Source organism: Passer montanus, unplaced genomic scaffold, assembly GCF_014805655.1.
Source record: "Passer montanus isolate IOZ18808 unplaced genomic scaffold, ASM1480565v1 scaffold29, whole genome shotgun sequence".
In the NCBI taxonomy this organism is placed as follows: domain Eukaryota; kingdom Metazoa; phylum Chordata; class Aves; order Passeriformes; family Passeridae; genus Passer; species Passer montanus.
The window spans coordinates 1,003,214-1,028,026 of record NW_024367596.1 but is presented as its reverse complement, the minus strand read 5'-3'; the positions used below and the strand labels follow the sequence as shown (position 1 = coordinate 1,028,026).

General features: G+C 52.0%; 1 protein-coding gene across 5 annotated transcripts; it reads right to left on the bottom strand.

The window, feature by feature from the left end:
- Positions 1–566: 566 nt before the first annotated feature.
- LOC120504186 (TCDD inducible poly(ADP-ribose) polymerase) lies at positions 567–24,794 on the bottom strand. Of its 5 annotated transcripts, XM_039713397.1 has the most exons (7): positions 24,646–24,794; positions 23,764–23,908; positions 12,591–13,588; positions 4,339–4,507; positions 3,411–3,592; positions 1,467–1,742; positions 567–1,260 (listed from the first exon to the last, which is right to left on the bottom strand). In XM_039713397.1, the coding sequence occupies exons 3-7, from the start codon at positions 13,523–13,525 to the stop codon at positions 813–815; spliced, it is 2,010 nt and encodes a 669-aa protein (XP_039569331.1). In that variant the 5' UTR covers positions 13,526–13,588; positions 23,764–23,908; positions 24,646–24,794; the 3' UTR covers positions 567–812. The 5 variants fall into 5 exon arrangements, with proteins under 5 accessions (XP_039569331.1, XP_039569333.1, XP_039569328.1 ...); XM_039713399.1 differs by lacking the exons at positions 23,764–23,908; positions 24,646–24,794 and adding an exon at positions 15,871–16,065; XM_039713394.1 differs by lacking the exons at positions 23,764–23,908; positions 24,646–24,794 and adding an exon at positions 15,398–15,587.
- Between the last annotated feature and the right edge of the window lie 19 nt (positions 24,795–24,813).

Below are 24,813 nucleotides of genomic sequence, written 5' to 3'. Positions count from 1 at the left end.
CTGAGCCCCACAGGAGCTCCCTGGAGGGCAGCGAGGGCTCCCAGCCACACCAGTGCTGCTGCAGGAGCCTTCAGAGGGACACAATTCCTGGAAAAGGTCCCAGTGAGGACAGGGCACCTCAGCTACATCCAAACCACAGGCCTGGAGGTGAAAATTACAGTCAGAGTGGTTTGGGAGGGGAGAGCCCATCCTGCACCACCCCCTGCACAGGCAGGGACACCAACAAGGGACAGACTGTGTGTCCCTGCTCCTGCTGGACAGCCATCCCAGGTTTTAAACCCTCCCCACAGACCATGCTAATCTCTTCCTGATTTTACTTGATTTTAGAAAATGATCTGTTTGTATTGTCCTGTTCTATAATGCAAAGTATGAGCAGGGGGTAGTTTTGTATCTCTCCCTCAATCTCTATGAAATATGATCATAAGAAATAGTGGACGGGGGAATGTCTTATTTAATATCCTTGGGATGAAATGTGGTTCTGAGTCCCTAGAAATGGACATGCTGAAATGTTAAGAGATCAGGGCGTGACAGGCACAGAAGCCACTGAAATGACACCCACAGACACGTTCTGAAACATGAATATTTACTAACATAAATAAACAGTGTTTTATAACAAAAGGCACAGATTTTCAACTATAAACAATGGAAAAATATGTACAGTTTCCACATAGGAAATCAACCAGCAAGTGCACAGTTGGTCACCTCAGTGACCTTCCTTCCAAGTCATTCCAGCAGTCAGGAAGAGTCCAGATTTCACCTCCCCCACACCAACTGCTGCCAGCCGAGTTTGCGGCAGGGAGCAGCACAGGCTGTCAGATGGAGACCGTGCTGCTGACCTCCTCGTACTGGATGATGAAGTAGGGGTAGCTCTGGTCGTCGTTGAAGATGACGAAGATCTGGGGCTCGAAGTAATTGTCCACGCAGGAGTCGTAGAGGTCGCTGGTGATGCTGCCGGGCTCCACGGGCGGCGGCCTCCTCATGGTGTGGTTGCCCACCGTGTACCTGCCCGTGAGCACCTTGGCCAGGAACATGAAGTGCACGCCCTTGGGGGAGCGCTTGGAGAAGTTGTGGGAGTAGCTGGCCTTCCTGGCGAAGTAGCTGCCCTGGCCGAACATGGTGGCGTGCTTGCCGCAGACGCGCGGGTCGAAGTTGTGCTTGCAGATGCCGTCCACCACGTCCTGCGACGTGCCGTGGAACAGGTGCCGCTCGTTCATGATCCTGTCCAGCCCGGACATCTTCTTGGACATGTACTCCTTTTTCCTGGAACACAGAATGGGAGTGAGGGTGAGCGTTCGCTGCGGGTCGGCCGTGTTTTCATCGGTATCACCCTCTGGAGGAGCTCAGCTGTGAGAGGAGATACAAATCTCCTCTCCAGAAATCTCTCCAGAGATTTCTGTCCACCAAATCTCTCACAGAAAATTCCTCCTCTAGGAGTATCCGTTATTAAAGATCTGCAATTCTCTTACCTTTTATACTTCTCCCAAAGGAACTGGTTCTGCACTCGCAGGATTTTCAAGATCTTGTATTTGGTCTCTGGCACAGTCTTGTGGAACAGGTTGTAAATGGTTCTATAGCTTTTGTCTTCCTTCAGAACAGGCACTTGGATGAAGTCCTGAGCTGGATCCATTCCAATCCAGGTCTCGGGGTAGAAGCTGGGAGAGGTGACAGCAGCTGGGGACAGGTCGTGTGCGGCGGCAGGGTCGGGGCACGGCGAGGGCACAGCAGAGCTGCCACCCAGGGTCCTGGGGAGGACAAAGGCTGTGCTCAGACACCCTCAGCAGCCTCCAGTCACCCCAGTTCATCCCCAGCGGGGCTGAAAAGCCTCTGGTAACCATGGGAGTGTCCAAGGCCACAGTGGGCAGGGCTTGGAGCACCCTGGGATGGTGGAAGTGTCTGCCTGTGGCAGGGGGTGGCACTGGACGGGATTTAAGGCCCCCTCCCGAACAGGAAGATTCTTACTGCCATTTACACAGCCAGAGGTGGATTTGCATTTGCAGCTGGTTATTTTCCTGCCCCTCCTCTGGGAATGCTGCCTGGAGAACAGGCAGGGCTGAGGGAGGGAGCTGTGGCCAAGAAGCCCCATGGATGCCAGGAAAAAAACCTTGGAAAACCCAGGAAAGGAGCCCAGCAGGACCCTGCTCCTACCCACAGCAGCTCTGTGGAACCCTCACACTCTGGAAGCTGCTGAACTGAGAGAAGTGGCCGTGGTGGTTTATGTTCCCTGATCCCACCTGAGTGAGCAGCCCTTACTCAGCTGAGTGAATCCTCACTGCCTGGATTCTCCCTCTTGTGCTGAGGGGAACATTGGGACCATGGCACCTGCAGGGCCCTGGCACAGCTCCTGCAGCTGCAGGAACTCGTGGGGCGAGCTCCAAAGTCCACCAAGGAGGATTTTCCCAAAGTATTTCTCTGGGAAAAGCTGCCAGCCCTTCAGTGCCCTGGGGCAGGCAGCAGGAGAGAGGCACTGGCTGCTGCCAGGCCCAGGGTGGAGCTGCTCTCCAAAGCCCACAGATGGCCAGAAACCAAATCAAACCCAAGGAAAAGTGTTGGGAGGGGAAATTTAGTGGAAAAAGATCTATTTTTAAATCAACACATGGAAAGCTGTGACAGCCCTCCCACTTTTCAGGGCAGAAACGCTCTCTGAGTGTTCTCTGGCTGTTCCCTCCTGCTGGAGGCCAAGGCCAGGATTCCCTTCATTTGCATGGATTTGACTCAACTCCAAGATCTCCTCACTGGTTATTAACAGCTGAGCAGAAACCCAGAAATTTGTTCTACAAATTGCTAATAAAATAGCAATCAAATACCAAAGTAGGCATTTGTTTTTAATTTGGTTTTCCTCTTGAGAACCAGGACTGCTCTAACCAACAAGTCCACTGCTGGTGTTTTACTGGCACCCTGCACTTTCTCTCTGATAAGCTGGGGTTTCCTTCCTGTAAAACCCTATCTAAAAACACCTCCCAGCCCACGTGTGCTGAGGCTGTGACCAAACCCCAGAGGGGTGAGGGCTCTGAGCACACCCAGTGCTCCCACTGAACCAGCACGGGAGGGTTTGGGCTGCCAGGACCTCCAAGCCCATCCAGAGCCATCCCCTGCCGTGGCAGGGACACCTCCCACAGCCCAGGGTGCTGGAAAATGGACAGGATGTTCCAGCATCCACAAGGTACATCACAAATTTAAACAAGGAGCTCCTCAGATAAATGTTCCTTTGGAAAGCGGCAGGAGCTGCCAGCATGACCCAGATTTTGGGTTCTCATTCCCATTTCCCACCCAACAGTGCCTGCTCCCTGTCACAGCCCAGGAACACAACTCCCCCATCCAGCCCCACGTGGAGAGCACTGGGAATGTCCCAGTTTTGGGGATACCTGCTGCAGGAAGGGCACTGGGAATGGCTCGGTTTTGGGGATACCTACTGCAGGAAGGGCATGAGCAGCAGGCAGGAGCGCAGCAGGGGCCTCCTCTTGATCTCCCTGCGGAAGCAGGAGTTCTGCTGGAAGCCATCCTTGATGTTGAGGATGTACTGGTTGTGCCAGGTGATGAAGCGCACCTCGCGCAGCCCGCGGCAGCTCGCCTCCTCGATCAGCCTCACCAAGGAAAAAACAGGGGAAAATGGGGGAGAAAATAGTGGGGGGGAAAAAGGGGGAAAAACAGGGGAGAAACAGGGCAAAAACAGGGAAGGGAAATGCACACATGAGAAACCACATGCTGCAAAATTCATATTCCTGTTCTACACTGCACAAATCCAGTTCTCCTCGCAGCTCCAACACCCTGAGTGTGTTATTTGTGGTATTTGAGAGCTGTGCCCAACTCTCTGCAGCTCTTACACTCAGGGATTATTTCTGGGACTGCCAGCACTGATGAGGTTTCACTCCAAACATCAGCCCAAGGGCTGCACCCCACAGCTCAGGCAGTGCATGTCCTGCCTCAGCAGAGCTCTGGGACAGGGAAATCAATTAAAAACTGCCAAGGTAAATGGAGCTGCTGTTCTGAAGGCTGCAGAAGCTGTCCCGCTGTCATAAAACCAAATCAGGCTCCAGAAGGGCTTCCTTGGTACTGCCACAAGCTGGTTTGCTCCCCAGAGGGACAGTCTGGCCAGCCCTCATGTCTCTGATGCTTTCAGGGTAATTCTAGTCACAGCATGACAGAATCACAACCCAGGCCAGCAGAGCTGTCCCTTCACTGCTTCCTCAGTTCAACAGTGACTCTCCTCCTCCTCAGAGGAGCCCCAAATCCCCTCCCTGAGTGTCTGCAGGGGAACCAGGCTGAACACGGATGTATGCAGGGTGTGCTGCATGGAGAGCTGGGGCTGGGGCCCAGCAGCAGGACTGGAAGGGGCCATACCTCGGAGTACTCTCTCCAGCCAAAGTGGTCCCTGCAGAAGTACTTCCACACCGTGTAGCAGTTGGAGCTGGAGCTGGGGCACGAGGCTGTGGACAGGCGCCGCATTTGGTCGAACTCTGCGCTTTCATGAAATTTCATGAGGTTCAGATCCACCCAGCACTCCTGGCCCCTGGGGAAAATGGGAGAAACAGACAATTCTCACCTTTTGTATGCCATTAAACACACGGTTTCCAGCACAGGGGGACAACACCTCAAACCCAGCAGCTGTCTGAGGTGTAGAATCCTGGAATGGTTTGGGCTGGGAGTTCACCTTCTGTATGCCATTAAACACATGGTTTTCAGCACAAGGGGACAACACCTCAAACCCTGAGGTGTAGAATCCTGGAATGGTTTGGGCTGGGAGAGCCTAAATCCCACCCAGTGCCACCCCTGGGACACCTCCCACTGTCCCAGGCTGCTCCAGCCTGGCCTTGGGCACTGCCAGGGATCCAGGGGCAGCCACAGCTGCTCTGGGTATCCTGTACCAGGGCCTGTCCACCCTGGAACAATTCCTGCCCAATATCCCATCCAGCCCAGCTTCCAGGCAGTTTAAAGCCATTCTCCTTGTCCTGGCACTAAGTGCCCTTGTTAAAGGTCCCACAGAGACTCGAGAGGTGAGAACAGATTTCTCAAGAATTTCTCCTCACCAACTCACCAAATAAAGGTCTCTATTTATAAAAATAAAGCAGTTCAGTGGAACTGTTTGCACAGAGAGAGCGAGCACGTTGAACTCTCACAAGAACAGGGCACACAACCCAAATTTGGTGCTGTAGAACAGCACAATTCAAAATAAAACTCCACGAGCTCTCAACAGCAGAATGTGACCGCACTAATAAGTTTCATTTTCTCTGTTCCCTAAATGTAAGAAATAACAGAAGGTGTCAACTTGGCAGGACGCTTGCAGGACTGAGCAGGTTCCTTGCCTGGCAAGTTTTAACACTGACAGATTTTTTCAGATTGGTGCAGCCAAAACAAGGATCTTTAGGCTCTTCCTTCCATCCTTCTGCAGAGCTCCAGCCCAGTCAGTGAATCCCCGAGCTCTTTCCCTTCAGCAGGACAAACACTCTCTAGACGTCACGGCCACGATCACGTCCAAGGAGATGAGTAGAGAAATCAGTCTGTCAGTGCTCTGAAACCACGTGTGGTTTGAGCTCCTCTCCGAGTTACCGCAAACAGGTTCAGAAAAACAGAACTGCTGCTCGCAGCAGGGCCAGCAGGAAACGAGAGCTGCTCCAGCAGAACAGCTGTGAGACACAGCACGGCCACAGCCCAGCTCCCTGCCTGCTGAAACTGCTGATCTGCTCTCTCTGACTCAACCAGTTCCTCCCTGCAGCAGCCTGGCGGCCCCCGGCCCTCAGGGGCTTCAAAGAGCCCAAGAGCACGAGAAGGTTTTGTACTCAGGGCTGGGGAGCCACGCTGAGCTCAGCCACTGCAGAGGCAAGGCAGGCACTGACACTTGCTGGTGACACCAGGACAGCAGATCTTATCTCGTTTGTGCTCTTGGTGCAAGCTGCAGGGGAAGGGCTCTCCCACAGATCAGCCCAGCTTTGGGTGGGGGGCTGAGTGTTTGAACTCCCGCATGAAACCAAACATCACTTAAAGGGTATTGGCTTCAAAAGATCAGAGAAATCACAGATTTGGTTCAATTGGAAAAGCTCCCGCAGACCATCAAGCCCAACCGTCCCCAGCACTGCCAAGGCCACCCCTGGCCCACGTCCCCAAGTGCCACATGCCCAGGGCTGTTAAACCCCTCCAGGGATGGGGACTCCAGCAGGCAGCCTGTGCCAGGGCTGGGCACCCAACCAGGAGTGTAACGTGGAAGCACAGGTACTGAAACAGCAACAGCAGAGCTCAGGCAGCAGAGCCAAACGTGCTGCCATGGAAAGGCAGGGCAGGAGGAAAGGCCAGGAGCACTCCCAGGGGATGCTCAGCAGCAGCTCTTCCCAACAGAGCAGGAGCCAGGGCTGGGCTGCCAGGCACACAGGAACCTCTGCAGCAGGGCAAGAGCACAAACAACCCATCTGAGCCTGATCTTATCAGGGCCTCCTCAGTTCAAACCCGAGAGGGGCACCAGTGCCAGGGCAGCACGTGAGTTTCAGATGTGACTGCGTCTGCCCTCCCACCAAGTCATGCTGCTCTCTGTGGTGACCGTGGGCCACGTGGGAGGTGACACCTCACACTGGGGAAAGATGCTGCAGACACATTTCCCTCCCAGCTTAAAGGCTCCGTCCTCAGGGGACAAAAGAACCCAAAACCAGGGACTTTGCTGCTTTTCCTGTGATTCTTTTTTAAAAGCTGGAAAGACTGTTTTCCCCTGCCTTTACAACTGGTGACTGGGGTGCTTGCAAAAGCAATCTTCTGGAATTTTCACAGCCAGGGGGCCAGCTTGTAAACCTGGAACAACTGCTGACACACTGGCCCATATATGTAGATGTGTGTGTGTACATGTACAGCTTAGATGAATGCCTGGCAGGGAAAATAAAAACAATAATAATAACAACTATAAAAGTAGCCCCCCAGCTCTGGGTCAGGAAGTCCTCGAGGCAGGGCTGCTGGAGGAGAAGGGACCATTCCAGAAGCTGTTTGTTCTTCCCAAGAACCCACTCCTGGCCACTCCTGAACACGAGGGCCTGGCCAGGGGGCCTGGGGTAGGCACGGGTAAGTTCTCAAACCGCACAGCAATGAGGATGTTGAGCACATCCCCCTCTCCCAAGGAGTGCACAGGCACTCTCTCTCCCAGCTCCAGCCCCAGCTGCAGCTGGTGTTTGCAGGGCAGCACAAACAGTGTCCCTGTGCCTGCTGGGCTCCAGGGGCTCTGAGATGTGGATGTGCCTGGGAGGGCTTGGGTTGTTTGTTTCATTGGTAAATCGGTGAAAGATGCTCCTGGAGGGGTGGGGCTCGATGACCTTTAAGGGTCCTTTCCAACCTAAACTGTTTATGTTTTAGAGGAGCACAAGCCCAGCTCTGAGTGGCTGCAGAGCTGGTACAGGCAGGGACCCTAAGGCTCACCCAGTGCCACCCCTGGGACACCTCCCACTGTCCCAGGCTGCTCCAGCCTGGCCTTGGGCACTGCCAGGGATCCAGGGGCAGCCCCGGCTGCTCTGGGCACCTGTGCCAGGGCCTGCCCACCCTCCAGGGAGGAATTCCTTTCCAAGGCCCCACCTATCTCTGCCTTCTGGCAGTGGAAATTCATTCCCCTTGTCCTGTCATTCCAGACTTTTCCTAAAAATGAATGTTCCCCATCACACCTTCCAAAACCAACATCCCCAAAGAAACCACTCCTGTGTACACGTGACTACAGGAATCAGATTCCCGATTATTACTCATCCCTCCTGATTTCAACAGCTCTGAGCACCCAGCAGGAACCTCCTGATCACTGCTCCTGCTGAGCAAAGCACTGCCACAGCCTCTGTGTCCCCTGGGTCCTGGCAGGCTGTCCTGTCACAGCCCTCTGTGTCCCCTGGGTCCTGGCAGGGCAGTCCTGTCACAGCCCGTGCTGCTGCCCTGCCTGGGAGCAGCTCCTGAGAGCCAGCCCTGCTCAGTGTCAGAGGAGCAGCCTGACCCCAGCCTGCAGCCAGGTGACAGCTGTTCCCCAAAGTGCAATCTGTTTATTGACAGGAAACAAGAGCAGGGATGGCAGTGATTGCCGGCTCAGGGCCTCCCTGCCTTTGTACAGCTAGGAGCCAATTAGTTCCATTTCATATGGAAATGGTGCTGCACAGTGCAGCAAAAAGGAACCACACAGCACAAGGCAAACACTTCCAAAATCACTTCACAGGAGCTTCATCCGAGGCTCTGCCTTGCATTCCTGCTGGAAAGGAATGAAAAGCAGCTCCCAGCCACTCAGAGGGTACAGCCAAGAACCTCCCCCAAACTCAGGCAGAGGGACTCTCAGCTGGTTTCCCATCTCCCTGTTATCACTAACACATGCCTTATCTCACACACTGTGGCCTGTGTGGATCACACAGAAAACTTCTGAAATTTAACTGTTTGATGGGCCAGAGATCTGCAGAACTCCAAGGGGCTGTGGCTCTGCCCCACCCCTGGAAGTGTCCCAGGCCAGGCTGCATGGGGCTTGGAGCAGCCTGGGACAGTGGGAGGTGTCCCTGCCAGGGCTTTAAGGTCTTTTCCAAGCCAAAGCACTCAGTGATTCCATGATTCCATCCTGAAATGCCTCCACTGTGCTCTGTATGATTTTAACACGTCAGGCACATTCTGTCAGCACCAGAGAAGCAGCCATCCCACACACAGAGGAATGAAGGAAAACCAGTTTCCTGTACATTTTGTTGTGTCCATGCCTCTCCTTCCCAGTCCCTTGACATGCCCCTGATAACTCCAGTGGAACACTCTGTATTTGGAGTCACGGAATGGCTGAGGTTGGAAAAGCCCTCCAAGAACACTGAGTCCAGCCCAGCCCAGAGCTCTGAGTGCCACGTCCAGGAATTCCTTGGACACCTCCAGGGATGGGCACTCAAACCTCCCTGGACAGACCCTTCCTGTGCCTGACCACCCTTTCCTTCCATGGAGAAATTGCTGCTGATATCTGAGCTGAACCTTCCCAGGACAGCCTGAGTTTCCTCATTGTCCTTGTCCTGTCATTTACTGACTTCACCCAAGGGCCAGCACAGGGAGAACAGCTCCCAGCAGGACACGTCCCACTGCAGAGCCACCTGCCCTTCCCTCACTGCAGCCGTCCCATTCCTCTCTCCTAGCTACAAGGAGCCATTCCATGAAATCACAGAAATTACGGGGAAAAAGAAAGAAAAAGGAAAGAAATCACAGCAACAGCAAGAAGCTGCTGTGTCAGGCGAGTTGGGAGCCCTTTTGCCAAGAGGAAGAGTGGAATTTCCAGCCAAAGCAGGGAACTGTCGGGTCAGGAACTGCAGAGTTGCTTTAAACAAATCCTCCTGTAATCTCTACTGCTGCTGCTTGTTTTGAAAAGCAATGTGTGCATGATAGGACAGGTGTGTGTGTGGGGAAACCTGCTCAGCTGCTCAGCCAAGTATTTCCCCTTAGCAAAGAGCATCTTAAAATATCCCAACGTGGGCATCTCCTGCTGGAAAGCAGCACTTGGCACTGCTCTCTCTTTGCTGAAAGCTGGAACTTCTCGAGGAAAGGGGAAATCTATCTATGAGGAAAACCGAGTGCTTCTAAGTACTTTAACCTGTTTAAGTTGATGTTCCCCCATTTGTTTAGATAGCTTGGTATGTGGCTCTACATACTTGGCAGACTCAAGAATACAAAAAAACCCACATTAGTAATTTATGATTCTAGTTTGAGGCCAAACTGCAAGAAGCAGCTGAAGGAGTTGCATTACAAAGTAACTAAACAAGGTTTACCACTCCTCTGAGATCACATTCCCTTAGGTGAGAGGCAACAACTTAATGTGTATTTTACATTACTCATCTCAATAACTTATCTCCATCATTACTCATCCCAATAATTAAGAGGAAGGAAGGTTTATATAAATAGCTCTTTGAAGAACACCCTAATTTAGAGCTGATTCCCTAATTGAGCCGATGGCCAACACTTTCTGGAAGGGCCCAGCTCCCTGGGGGCAGCGGCGGCGGTGCCAGGATCATTCCAATCCCGCTCACCACACCCCCAGAGCGTGGGGGACACAGAGCAGGACAAACAGCAGCCTGGCCGGCCAGGCAGAGTGCTGAGCAGGCGTTTCCTCGGGCTGCCAGGGAGCAGACAGGCCTGCAAAGCTCGTCTGACCACGGCAGATTAATGGCTTTAACAAATAATGCTGTAACCATGGGACGCGGCGCTGGCGGTCACGGCTCCTGGCTCCCACTGCCAGGGGACACAGCACAGGGACACTGCCACCAGGGAGCTGGGGCTCCCCACACCTTGGCAGGCTCTCCTCACAAGGCGATGTTGCCTAAGAAGCAGCTGGTGATGATGCACACTGAAACGTTGACCTCCCACCTCAAAACCTGGCTTAAAAGCTTGGCAAGTCAAAGTTCCAAGGAGGATCAGACTCAAAGCTTGAAATCAGAAGCTCTGGTCTTAAATGGAGCTTCACTCCAAAGGTCTCACTGACACATATCCAGCCGTGAAGCTCTTCCAAGGTTGGAAGGGATCTCAAAGATCAGCTGATTCCAGCCCTGCCCTGGCAGGGACACCTCCCCCTGCCCCAGGTGCTCCAGCCCCAGTGTCCGGCCTGGCCTTGGGCACTGCCAGGGATCCAGGGCACCCTGTGCCAGGGCCTGCCCACCCTCCAGGGAGGAATTTCTCCCCAACCTGCAGTGTAAATCTGCAGTTTGGCAGGACCCCCAGCCCAGCAAGGCCAGGGCTGCATCCCCAGGCTCCGAGGGCAGTGTCCCACCCGGCTGTGCCCAGCCCACGCCGCTCCTGTCCCTGCCCTCACACTCAGGAACGTCCTGTCCCTGGCACACACCTGCCACCCTGTCCCCAGCTGGATCAGACAGGCAGAGACCCATGTGCCACCAGCCCCAGCAGGCTGGGACCTGCACACCCAGGGCAAGGGAGGTGTCACTGCACAGCAGCTTCCCAGCCCGGGGTGAGCAAGCCATGAGCAAGCACCGTGTCCTTTCCCATTCATCATCCCCAAGTCCATCCTTTAGGACACTGCTCATGTGCACTGATGGATTCGGTGACACAACTTCCAAAAGAAAACCATTTGCTCATTTACACAGAATTCAAAGTTAAATCATCTAATGGGCTTGTCTCTGGCTGTGCTGTTTTGTTTTCAGAAATCATTTGTAACACTTGGGAAATAGAAGTTCCTCTGTGGTAAAATACAGCAAAGTGTATCTGCTATGCACTTAGAAGATTCTTAAATTTTCATTAAAGACTGGTATGTTTCTTCAGGACAGTTCTGTAAAATGTAGTTGTTCCCTACTACATATCCTACTTCATTTTCACTCTGGGACATCCATATTTTTGATACTGCCATCATGAAAAAGGCCCTGTGGCTGCCCCTGGATCCCTGGCAGTGTCCCAGGTCAGGTTGGATATTGGGGCTGGAGCAGCCTGGGACAGTGGGAGGTGTCCCTGCCATGGCAGGGGTGGCACTGGGTGGGATTTAAGATCCCTTCAACCCAAACCAGTGTGAGTCTATGACAAAGGTTGAATTCAGTGTCTAATCCAACATCAAATTAAGTGAAAGTAAAGACTCACGCTGACTCCAAGCGCTAGATTTGGTCTGGTGCCAAATGAGAAATCTCAGCTGAATAAATGAAAATAAAATATTGAGAAAGTAGGGATATGCTTTCTTCAGGAACTGAAAGGAAGAAGAGGCAGTGAGCAGAACCCCTCAGGATTCAGGTGGAAAAGGCAGTGTGAAGTTTTCACTCCAGAAATGTCACTTTGAACTGGGGTTGTGCCAGCCTGGCAAATTTCTCCTCTCTTATCTGCCCTGCCACGACGTGCACCACACACTTCCTCCAAAAAAAAAATCCAAAACCAAAGCAGTCTGCACCCTGCACTAGCTGGAGCCTGCAAACATCACTGTTCCCCTCTGCTCCTCACACTGGAACCTGCAGGGGAGAAGCTGAACAAGTTTTAGCTCTCGGGGTGCAGGAGCCCACACAGGTCACACAACCACATCCACCTAACAGCTGTTGGCTAATTTTAGAAAATGAGTCAATAAACAAGCTCTACAGAGAAAACAATAACTTCAATAACTGCTTTAATAGTGGAGATGATCAGCATTTCTGAGCGTGTGGCTCAGGCTGCTCACAGGGAATCAGCTGGAACACCCCCACTTCCTGACAGGGATATGACACTTGCCAAGGGCCCTGCAGAGCTCCCCTCTGGCTCAGCTCTTTGGGGTGCAATGATGCAGGCTGTGCTCACAGACACAGAGCAACTGCTCTGTCATCCCTGTCCCCAGCGCTGCCAGGGCTTTCATGCTGCCACTTTGTCCGACACAGAGGAAAGACTAATTAGGAATGCCAAGAACAAGCACAGCATTCCACAACAGTCTCTGAATTCCTACTGAGCTGAAGTTTTCTTATTTCACACACTCCAAGTCCTCCAGCTTCAAAGAACACATTCCAGATGCTAAATAACAGTTTACAAGTGTACAAATATTTTTTGTCCAGTGAAACTTGTTGGATATAAATCAAGAAACATCATGCCAGAGTTTATAACACACTTGGATACAAGTATCAGGGGAAAAAAGGCACATTCTGGTATATTTCTGCACCCTTCCCAGCAAGGGAGTACATTCAATTACCTACCCGTACTTGACTTTGATCTTGTCATTGTCAGGGTTGCAGTAAAGCCTTTCCAGGTGCTCCTGGGAATCGTTGGTCACACTTTGCCACCTCTGGGTTGCTGTCCTCCTCACCTGCCAGTGATAGGGTAACACTGTGTGATGCTTGGGACAGTCACTGCCATAAACACAAGTGCCCTGGAGAAAATCCACACAGATTTCAATCCCGTCCTCCTGGTGGGTGTGATACTGCAGCTGGTTCAAGAGCTCAAACACCAGGTCAAGGGAAGCTTCTTCACTTTTATCCTGGAATATCCCAGCACTGAATTTATTGCTTGGGGTCAAGTTGTATTGCATTGGACAGCTGTTCTCCTGGAGTAAGCCAGATGTGTAGCTTTCCAGAACCTTGTCAGGGAACAAAGGACAAGCTGCACCATCACCAGCACTTGGGTGCAAAGGATGATCCTGGAATGATTCATTACCATTATCAGCAGCAGTTCCAGGAGTTTCTGGGGAGAAACCTTGCTCTCCTGCCTGCACATCCTGCTCAGGATGCCCGGGGGAAGGACGAGCTCCTGCCAGCTGACCCTGCACATCTGGAGCTGTTGGCATCAGCACAGTCACATTATTTTCTGTCTGGGGGCAAGAGGTACCGAGGTCCAGAGTCTTTTTCACAGCAGGTTCACATAAGTCACCGTGGCCACCCCGCTGGCCTCGGGGCACAAAGACCCTGTCCAAGGCCCCGGCTCCCAGCAGGCTGGTGAAGATGGGCCGCAGAGCCCGCAGAGTCTGTGTGTCCAGTCTCTTCTGCACTTGCTGCTTCTTCTTGAAGCAAGGCTTCACCGGGGGGATCTTTTCAGCCAGCCTCACCTGGGGAGAAAAGTCCTCCGAAGGAGAGCACTTCATGGCTGGGCAGGGAGCCTGGGGCACCACGCACGCCGGCTGCGGCTCGGTGTCCATCGGACACAGACTTTGCTCCCTCCAAATCACTTTCAAACGTCCCAGAGCCTCCCAGGAATCAACCTAGGGCAGAAAGGAAAACAAGACAGTTAATCTCTCTAATTGCTCATGGTTGACACGAACAAGATCACCCCTGGAGAGGATTTTGAGCCAGCAAGAGCAAACTCCTCCCCTCGCTGTGACTGCGGGTAGCCCTTAGGCACGTAAAGCATGAAAACAGCTAAACTCGGGCTAATTAATCCCAAACCCACAGTGCTCCTCTCCCCGCACACGCAGGCTCTGAGACACTCCGGCACGCACACGCAGTCCCCCGAGGGTGGGCAGGAAAGGGGGATGGTCCGACGCCTCCTCCCTGTCAGGATGTTCAACAAACGGGAGCACTTGGGTTCGTTCTATCCCACAAAGAGAACATGACAGCGCTCGTTCCTGCGCCTCCCTCACACACAGACCCGAGCAGCATGAGACACGTCCCCCCCCGCACTTCAGGCGTTCCTGCTCCATTTCCTCTCCTACCGGAGGAGCAAACCTACACGTTCCCATCGCGCTGGCATGTGTCCTCCCTCGTGTCACCTCCCACAGCCCCGCGGAGCCGCTGGCTGCGGAGAGCCACGGCAAACCTGCGGCGGGGCCACCGTGCCACCGTGCCGGGCTCGCAGGAACCCGCTGCCCGTCCCTGCCCCGAGCCAGCCGCGGTGACACACCGGGCGCCAGGAATTACACCGGGCAGGGAAGCCAGCAGAAGGGTGATGTTACTCAGGAACCGAGAAAGGCATTGCAAGCTGCAGAATTGTATTGTTTTAAAGCACAAATAAGCAGTGTGTCTCGCACGTCACCAAAAGCAAGTGCTATGCCTTTTAATCAGGAATCCTGTAATATTTGATTACATTTAATTAAACCTTCTTCAATCTCACAGGCAGGCTCAATGCTCAGAGTGGAGCACATTAAGGATTACTTCCTGGATAAATGCATTCCGAGCAAAGTTACTCCTCACTTCAAAACAAAATCCCAAAGAACAGAGAAAATTTGGCAATAATCTCTTATTACTGATGATTTGCTCTGGAAAGTATCTCATCGAGCCTTCTGTATTTTGGAACATTCATTTATAAGGCTTTTCCATTTCCCTGGGAAACAGCACGTCAGAATTGCCAGGAAAAAGAAAAAAAAAAACTTGTGCCTCTCCAGTTTTCCCATTTTTAGATTAAAGTTAAAGCAACTGGTATATCTGTTTGGCAGCTAACCCCAAAGTCATCGGTGTATCTGTTATTCTTCCACAGACACCAGGCAATTCCTTCAAACCACCAAAGGCACTTCAGGTAACTCCAAAGGTTTAAAAATCCTCGGCTCCGAAGAGAATGAGACGTTCCCGCTGTGGCAGCCCAGGTCTGAGCGCCCTGGCGAGGAGCGAGAGGATCCGCCAGGGCTCAAGGACCCCGCAGCGCCAAGGTGCTGAGCAAGTGACTTCTGATCTCCTCCAGCCATACCTTTGCTGCCATTTCAACATTCATACTCCTCACTCCACCAGCATTTCAGTCTGGCTGCTATTTTTACAGAAGTGCCTCAGTGAGCAGAGCCGGGTCCCCCAGCGGCTCTAAAAATAAAGCGGCAGGAAGGACGAGGCTGGGGCTCGGCCGGCGCTGCCGTGCCGCAGCGGGCGGCAGCGCTCCCGCAGCGATGCTCCCGCAGCCGCCGCTCCCCGCCGGGGCTCCGCTCCCCGGGCGCTCCCATCGCACGCGAGCCGCGCCTCCGCTGCAAGGAGAGCCGCTCCGCCGGCGTGAGACGCGCTGCAACCACGAACAATGGACGAGCAGCCCAGCACGGAACCTGCGGCCGGCGGGGCTGCCGGGCAGCCAGCCCAGCGCAGCTGGCACCTACCGGCGCGGGCTCCCTCGGCGCTGCTCCCGCCTTCCGACCCAAATCCACGGTAACTCCAGAGCGAAATCACTTTTCTGGTGGGGGGGAAGCTGCAGTGAACACGGCGGGCGGTGCCGGGACACCGTGACCGCGGCCGGAGCGGGTCAGCCCCGCCGCGTCCACCCGCACATACCGCCCTGCCCGGCCCGGCTCCTCGGGCCGCCCGTGCCGCCCGTTTAAATAGCGCTGCCGCGGCAGCCGCGAGGGCAGCGCGGCCGGGGCGGGGCGGGGCGGGCAGGGCCGGCTCCCCGCCCTCGGGGCCGGCTCCCCGCCCTCGGGGCCGGCTCTCCGCCCGGGGCCGGTCCCCCCGCGGCGCCGGCCGGGCTGCAGCACGCCCCACGCCGGTGTCAGCGGCCAGAACCGAAAGCGCCGCCCGAGGCCATTCCCGAGAGCGATAGGACAAGAGGCCCCTTCGCGTTTCATTTATCACGCACCGAGCGTTTCGTTTCGGGCGGCAGGGAGGGAGCGATGTCCCCGAGCACGGCGCTGCGTGCGCGGGGCTCGCACGCGAGCCGGGGACGCGCCGGGAAGGAGCCGTGTCAGCCCGGGCGCTCCAGTCACGCAGCACGGAGGAACACGCCGTCCTCACGGAAGGCAAGCACGGCACCCTGAGCCTCCCCGCGCCGCCGAGCTCTCGGTGCGAGCGGCTCCAGCCGCGCTAATTAATGAGTAAGAGACAAACAGGGAGCCCGTCCCGGAACAGTCACCCTGACTCACGCGGTGCACCCACACGCAGCCCCTGGCACGGCGCTGCCCCCATCGGGGCCCTGCTCCTGCCGGTGACACACTGCGGAAAAGCGAGCGTGGAGCGGAACAGGTTTCCCGGAGAGGCTGTGGCTGCGCCAGGCCGGGAAGTGCTCAAGGCCAGGCTGGACGGGGCTGGGAGCAGCCTGGTCTGCAGAAGGTGTCCCTGCCCATGGCAGGGCGGTGGAATGAGATTGGCTTTAAGGTCCCTTCCGAACCCAAGGCAGGCTGTGATAACGCGCTGGAGGCAGCTATTGTTTGTTGAGGAGTATTTTATAGGTGGGATTGGTTAAGAGCAGCTAGCCTCCCTTTGTCCCAGCCGTGCCCGTGCTGTCACCGTCTGGCTGTACGTGTGCGGGAGCACGGCCGGTTCAGCTGTCCGTGCCGGCCTGGCATGCTTCCCTGCTGAATCACTGCCTGCTCCGGAGAAACCCCAGCAGGGCACGGCCAGCGGTTCACACGGACACCAGCCACAACCGATGCTTCTACAGCACTAACAGCCAGATAAGATAACTTGTGAAGGGGGCAGTAACTTCAGAATGGGACACTGGTGTTGATGGAACACCTTTTGTATCATCTGCCCGGAGAGGCTGTGACTCCCGCCCCTGGAAATGTCCAAGGTTGGACGGGGCTTGGAGCAGCCTGACCTTTGGAAGGTGTCCCTGCCCACGGCAGGGGCTGGACCAAGACGAGCTTTAAGGTCCTTCCATCCCAAACCTTCCACAACTCGTGTTCTTGTTTTCTTTCTAAAGCCAGTCTTTCATTCCTTGTGCCCAGTGACTTTATGAAATTACGCATACAGAAAACAAAGGCAGCTGGAAGGAAACTTGTGTTAAGGTGGCACAAACTGTACAGCACAGTTGGAAAATATTGCACAGCTGCATTTATAGCGCAGGTAGGATTTGCCATTTTCCCAACAAATTACAGAAATGGAGCTCCATAGAATCACAGACTTTTTGGGGTTGGGAAGGACCTTAAAGCCCATCCAGTCCCACCTTCCACTGTCCCAGGCTGCTCCAAGCCCCATCCAACCTGGCCTTGGACTTCCAGAGATGGGGCAGCCACAGCTTCTCTGTGCAGGGCCTCCCCACCCTCAGAGGGGAGAATTTTATCCAATCTAAACCTACTCTGTCAGTTTGAAGCCATTCCCCCCTGCCCTGTCCCTCCATGTCCTTGTATATAGTCCCTCTCCAGTGCAGTTGGAGAGAGAATGACTCAAGAGAGACTGAGTTAAGGTGGCATCAGTATCTGCAGGAGCTGAAAACAAATTATCATCTATAAATTAATTGAGCTCTTGAGTGTCTGAAGCATCAGACAGAGCCTCCCAGTCTGTCTGGACTGGAGCATTCCCAAGCAGGGTGACTGGGATGTGTCACATCCTCGTTCAGGGAGAAGGAGCTGCTCACACACACTTGTATTTATGTGCCACCACCAGAACAGAAATTACCACTTTGGAATAGCTCCCTTCACGCATGAGCTATAAATAAGAGGCACATATGGCTGATCTGCACACTGGGGTGGGCACAGCTCCACTGCACTGGGGCTGGGAGGATGGAACCAGGCAAAGGCAGAGGCTGGAATAACCATCTTTCCCCAAACAAATATATAATTAAAGGAAACACAGCACACCAGACCCTCGGACACCCATTTCTGAGGCCACTCCACACAAATATAGAAAGAAACTCTGACCACCATGAAAGCATGATCTCATCTTTAAATACATGTTTAAATCTTCAGCAAAAGAAAGAAAGCTTTAATTATTTCTTTCAGATGGTAAACGGCCCCAGCTGAATACAGCAATTTACAACTCTGACTTGCAAATACAGGATAATCAGTATGCACTCTTGGATTCGCTGATGAAAAGAGGGGAAACATCTGACTTAAATGTTTGTGATAAAACAACAAAGCTCTCAGGCTCCAACACATTTTTTTCTAATGACAGAACTCCTTTTCCACCTCAACTCTTGCACAATGAACATTCTTCACTTCCTAGAACACATCCCAGCACAGGAAAGTTCATTGTCCCTTCCAGTGTTTCACACAAGGCAACAAACAGCACCGTGCTGACAACTAACAAAGGGATCACAGAATGGTTTGGGTGGTAAAGACCTTAAATCTCACCTCATTCCCACCATGGGACAGGGGAGATTCTGGGCCAGGTCAGGTCATGTGGAGCTCCCAAATTCTTCTCCTCAGGGCAGCTGCCAATGGCTGGACTCGTGCTTTTCCATCCCAAGGCTTGATGGCAAGTGCTAATCCCCTGCAAACACCACCCCAAGCTCTGCCCCGCGCCAGCCAGCCAGGGGAGGTAAGCGCCCAGGGAAGGAAAGGTCAGCGATGCAGACATTTATTAAAAGTTAACAGGAGGGACAGGGGAACCTCTGGCTGTGCCTCTGTGACGGGAAATGAGGCCAGCCAGGTTCCACTGATGGGAAGGAAGGGGCAGGAGGGCAGCAGAGGTTCATCCACAGCGGGGCTCAGGAAGCCTTGGCTGGACTGACACCTACTGGGCTCCACCTGCTCTGCTCGGTCCTCAAGACAAGGAAGGCAGAAATGTCACAGTCTAAATAAACATGCCAAGATGAAATTCTCTACTCACTAAATTAATTTATTAATGAATTTTTATTCATTCATTCATTTCGTTCTGTTCATTCATTCTATTAATCTCCAGACCATATCTGTTTATACATGATAATCTAGAGCAGGTCAATGGAAGAAGGTGGAGCTAGACTTAAAAATTTTCTTGCTGGTTACATATTCACTGTGTGTTGGGGATTTTTTAGTAAACCTCATATTTTACTTTTTTACACTGCCCAAAACTAGAGTGGTTCCAATTAATCAATTTGAATTCAGACCCAACTTTTACATTTGCAGCTGGCAGTAATCAAAGTCATTTCTTTGGTCTCAAATTCTCCCTCTTTTAACATCTTGTACTAGTAATTAAAGGTTTTGAAAGCACAGCAAATTGTTTGTCCTACTGAATATCAAGTCTGGTGAAAACAGCCTTTATCAGTCATGTATTATACATTAATATCACCACACCTCTATTTCACTATCAAATAATCTTATCTCAGGAAGTGATTTAGGATAGATGAATTTAGACAGGGAACACATGCTTCCAAGGTGGGCCCTTTTCCTGCAAATTTGTCAGGAGTTAATCATTTCAGCAGAGGTATTTTAGTGCCCCAGGCAGAGGAATGGACCCTGACCCTTGGCCATGAGCAGACGCCACCTCTGTGCTTTCAGGATGTCAGCAGAGCAGCACCATGCCGCCAGGGCTGGGTCACTCCTGCCTCATGGAACAAGAAATCATTTGGCACAGAGCTTTTTTCTCTTTCTGTTCTACCACTCACACTCAGGTCAGCAGTTTCCCCAGAACTCAGCCTTCTAGATGGAGTTTCCTTCTGCAGCTGGACCAGTCTGAGGGGGAAATTAATGATGATTTCCAAACTAAAACAATATTTTTTTAAATCCCTACACTTTATTTTTAAAAGGCATGCTGTAGCATTTGCAGGGAATCAGGGATAGACTGAGACCAGGTAACACTGGACACCAAAAGGTACCAGACTGGAGGGACACTGGGACATTGAACTGATTTGCTGAAGCACCCATCCGGTCTGGAAGTTCGTGTAAATACAAAAATTAATACATTAAATGAGTCAAAATATGCCCACAGTGAGGACAGACTCGTCTGGTTTAGATGGGATTTTGTTGAACTGCTGCACCCTCTCGTGGAAGTCTCTTAAATCCATGTAAACTCTGGAAATTTATTGAAGGCCAAAGTAACACTTACCAATCCTTAACGAACAAACTGACTCATGAAACACCACGGAACTTTTGAGCCTTTTTAAGAATAATGATGATTCTGGACACTTCCCAGGTGGGTCCTGCCACCACGTGAGCAGTAAGGTGTGGATGGCAGTGTTTTAGTCCTTCTCCTTTAGGCCAACTCCTTTTTAAACTAAACAAAATAAGAATGTTCCTTTACAATGCAATGTTGGCCAACAAAATATTTTCTAATATCACCAGCTAGTTCTACCTGGCACACAGACAGGTCACTATCTAGATTCAAATAATGTAACTAGCAATTAGCTCTGTTTTACTAACAGGTAATTTACTATCTACATGCAAATAAAGTTCATTCTTCAACCAAAAACTCCATCCAATTAACAAAAGGTTGCCTGGAAGGTAACAGCACTGGCCTGTTTTACATCTGAAAACCAGCTAAGAGCTGCTCCTGGAGAAGTTGAAGGTGTGAATGAAGATCTCTGTAGATAACCCTGGAAAAGGTCAACCAAGAGAAAAGGAAGAGGCCTTGTAAATTTGAATTCCTCCCAGGCTCTGCACAACTCAAACAGCAAGGAGGGCAACAGGAGTGTAAACACCTTAAACTGAGAATAACATGACCAAATGGACAAAATCAAAGCTAAATTCAAGAACACATTTTTCTTGTAAGATGCAGGAACTGAAGAACCAAAATCTGAGGCTCAGGGAGCAGCTGGGTGGGCCCCGGCTGCAGAACACCTAAATAAAACCAGCCCTAGGATGATGCAGAAACAGCCAAATGCCTGTTCTGCTCAGCAGCTGTTCTTGGAAACAGCCTGAAGTGCTGTGAGTAGGAGATGCTCTGCTCTGCAAATGAGAATCTGGATTTGGACATTTCTTTCCACAAGAATTCTGTGTGGGAGCACACTAGAAATGCTTTATCCCTGCTATTCATCCATCTGTGTGTTGCTGGATCCAGCATTCCTGAAGGGTACAGGATACTGCCTTGCTCTCTTCATTCTGTTCATGACTTTTTGTCTTCCCCATTTCCTAAGGTTTTTAAAATTAGGAAAAAAAACTTGGTAGAATTTTTTTCTAACCAGGCCTTGATTGGTCAGCTGGACAACACAAATTTTCTGTGGATGCATGAATCCCCAACAGTTTCAGGAGAAGAAGCAGTCAGTAACACCCCCTTCTATTCCCTCAGCCAAACATTCCTCACGTGGCACTTCAGTTTTAGCTCATCCTTCTTACTTTAGGTATTAGCACTTCAGGAGCAGTCAGCACAGGGATGGTCAGCTCTTTTGACAGCACAGCACAGGCCAAAATGTTCCTGTGCTTCAGGCCCAGGTGCTTGCCACGCTGGAGGCTGCAGGAGTGGGGAAGCCTGGAGAAAACAGGTGGGAAGTGGCAGCAGCACCCGGAGCCCTCCATCCCACACTGCTGAGGGATGGAGCACAGCCGTGGGTGGGTGCCAGGATGACACATCCTGGCTCAGAAATCCCATCTGCCTGCTCCCTCCCACTGCCAGGGATCAGCCTGCTGAACTGCACCAGGATCATCCCACTGCACCTCACCTCACAGAGCCCAGGGTGGGACATGGAGAGCCACTGTGGGCACCTCACCTCACACATCCCATCGTGGGACCATGGAGAGCCACTGTGGGCACCTCACCTCACACAGCCCATCATGGGACCATGGAGAGCCACTGTGGGGCACCTCACCTCACACAGCCCAGAGTGGGACCATGGAGAGCCACTGTGGGGCTGCTGCTCAAGAGACACAAGCTCACTGTCCCACATGGAAATGACTGCTTGACTGCCTTTATGCTGTGGTTATTTTCCAAACAGTGCTTCTGATACTGCTTTTCAAAAGTGGCCAGTTCCAAACTGTTCCCAGAATAAATGCTGAGCAAGGCTGAATCTATTCCTAGACATGATTTCATTCATGTGGTCCACAGGCACAAGAACCTTAAAAATGCTAAAGAAGGAAACTGGAGCAGATGAGACCATTTCAAGACATCAAAAAATGGGTCACATATGCTACACTCTGAGCTGCCTTCACCGACAGCAAATGCCACAGAAATCCAGCAATTCCCAGCTTTTAGGAATGATTGGCACCTCTTTTGGGGGCTACATTCCAGGGGAAAGTGTCCCTGCCCATGGCAGGGCTTGGAATGAGATGAGCTTTAAGGTCCCCTCCAACACAAATCATTCTGGGATTCTAAACCACATGGAGGGACTGATTTGTCTGGAAAATAACACAGCCAGATTATGGCTCCAATTTTAAACCTCAGACACCACAGAATGTTTCAGGGAAAGCACAGCACACAGGAGGACTGGAAAGCCTCTCACTCACCCAGTTCTCACACACAGGGAGAAGCTGCTCAGCTCACGAGTGTCACGCTCAACCAAAGGAGGTTTTCCTTTGTATTTAAACAATTCCCATCAGCTGATCCCAAACTCAGCACATTAATCCCTTCCTGCATCATAAATTGCAGTAATCTGACACAAAGGTGCTTTCAGTCTATACACAAATAAGTGGCAACAATAAAATAAACAAAGCAAATCCTGCCAGGAAATGTCACTGCCCTCATTTCAATTTTCCAGCTTAGTCCACCTAATAAATTTGGAGAAAAAGTGAGAGCAGTGAAGAGAATCCATGTATTTTCAGAATACTTATCACTGCTGCTGTGCTTCAGAAGAAATTTGGTAAGAAACTTAACTGCTAATTTACAAAGACAACAGCATTCATTTTCCTATTGCCAAGAGAACTTTTGCTTTTGGGTCATGGAGCCATTGCTTCCCTGACCTTGATGCTTCACATTTCCAACAGCTTCTGAATGAGGATGTAGCCAAGATACAAATTTAGGCACTTAAAGAAAACCTGGAATTGTTTTATTTATGGTCATATAAATAAAGTGGTGGCCCTGTTTATTTTTGGGGAAGCATCTGTGACACTCAGGGTATGAAGCTCTCACTGTACACAGAGTTCTTCCTGGAGCCACAGTTTGCCAGTGGCAGGGGCTTTAAAAAAGCAAAGTGCTCATTTGTTTTTTCAAGAAAGTCTTTCATCATTCCACTGCCTAAATCAATGTCCTATTTCATCCTAATGGAGAGACAGATGGTCACTGGGCAGACTTCATTCCAAAATGACAGCATCCTTCCCATGTAAGCCAAACCAAGAACAAAAAGACTTAATTGCATCCCAACTTAACACAAAACAAATTTACCCAGATGAGAGGAAGGAAGAAATCTGGGCAAGGGCAGAGATAATGACTAATCTAAATCTTGAAACCTTCTTAAACTTAATTTTCCCCACAGTTTCCAACTACTTTATACAACTCTAAGCATGCTCTTTAATAAAAAAAAAATCACGTGATTGGCAGCATTGATTAAAAACTGATGTTTTCTACTGGAATCACAGAGTGGTTTGGGTTGGGAGGGACCTTAAAGCCCATCCAGTTCCAGCCCACAGCCATGGGCAGGGACATTGTGGGTTTAACCTGTTTTACAAAGAAACCAACCCCGATCTCCAGTCTTGCTGAAGAACCATCCTCAGCACACTTTTGGGGATGCCACCTAAGAGGCAAGCTGCCTTTCCCACCTGTGGATCCAGGAACTGCTGAAAGCCCTTCAGGAGAGGCTCATCCCCGGCAGTGTCCAAGGCCAGGCTGGGCAGGGGTAGTGGAAGCTGAGCTCCACAGCCCCTTCCAGCCCGAGCCATTCCATGACTCCGTGCTGAGGGGAGGGCTGGGTGCCTGCTGTGGCTGCTGGGGAGCTGCACACTGCCCTCTGTGCACACACAGTGGTACTCACAGGTGTTCCTGCTGCTCCGCAGAGCTCCTGTGCTTCATCTGACCGGCTGCTGCCTCCTCAAGCCCAGCCTGGGCATCCCTGCAGGAGACAGATTTCCAAGCCTGAAGGAAGGTCTGGCTAGCAGAGGTGTGACTCCCATAGCTGCCTGCAGATAACATGACACCAACAGATCAGGGTTAGCACACTGCATCAACACGCTGAATCTGAAAATCTGCTCTGTTTGGTCTTGGGAATTTATTATGAGAGTCCTACTGCACTCAAGTGTTGTATAAAGCTCTATCGTAACGCATTCATTTTGATCATATTTAACCTCACTTAAATTTAATCTCATTTTCACATAGCATTTCCTCATGGCATGCACAGGAAGTGTTTTCTTGGAAGCAGAGAATACCAGTAACTGGAGGGAAATAAATGGGGGATATGACTTGAATTAAATTTTAGAGAAACACATGCATTGCTAAATGAAGTTGACACCAAAACATTAAAGATATGAAGAGAATTGGCAGTCCAGGGGACAAGGAGTGCTGCAGCCAGCCCAGGCCATCGGGACAATGCCTGTACCCCACTGGCAAGTGCTCCCCACTGATGCTGGACACTGATGTTCATCCCCAAAACCTCTGTGGGGAATCTGTCACACAAACTGCAGAGGAACGCTAAACACAGTGAAAAGCAGGGCACTCTGCACTGCCCCCCACGCTGGGCTGGAGCTGGGCAGGGCAGCAATGGCTCTGAAAGCCTGGAACAGGACAGGAACACTGCTGTGGGAGCTGCAGGGTGGGATTTCTCACAGCGGCGGCAAACACGAGAGAAAACACGGCCCGTTTCCACTGCTTCCAGCGGAGCCGAGACAGCCCGGAGGGAGCCGGCCCGCCGGGGACTCACCTGCCTCAGCCACGCGGGAGCCGGGCTACATCGGGACGGGATCGGGCTGGGGATGGGATCAGAACTGGGATCGGGGCCGGGCTGAGAGATGGGATCGGGATGGAACCGAGATCAGAATGGGATCGGGCCGGGCTCGGGGCCGGCTGAGGGAGGGGATCGGGCCGGGCT

What these genes read in the sequence shown, in the direction of transcription:
- LOC120504186 (XM_039713393.1), bottom strand. Translation starts at nt 14,076, where the DNA reads ATGCCAGCGCGATGGGAACGT. An exon ending in TGCCAGCGCGATGGGAACGT is followed by an intron (nt 13,589 to 14,055) that starts GTAGGTTTGCTC and finishes TTTCTGCCCTAG; the next exon opens with GTTGATTCCTGGGAGGCTCT. An exon ending in GCTGGAGAGAGTACTCCGAG is followed by an intron (nt 3,593 to 4,338) that starts GTATGGCCCCTT and finishes TCCCCTGTTTTT; the next exon opens with TCCTTGGTGAGGCTGATCGA.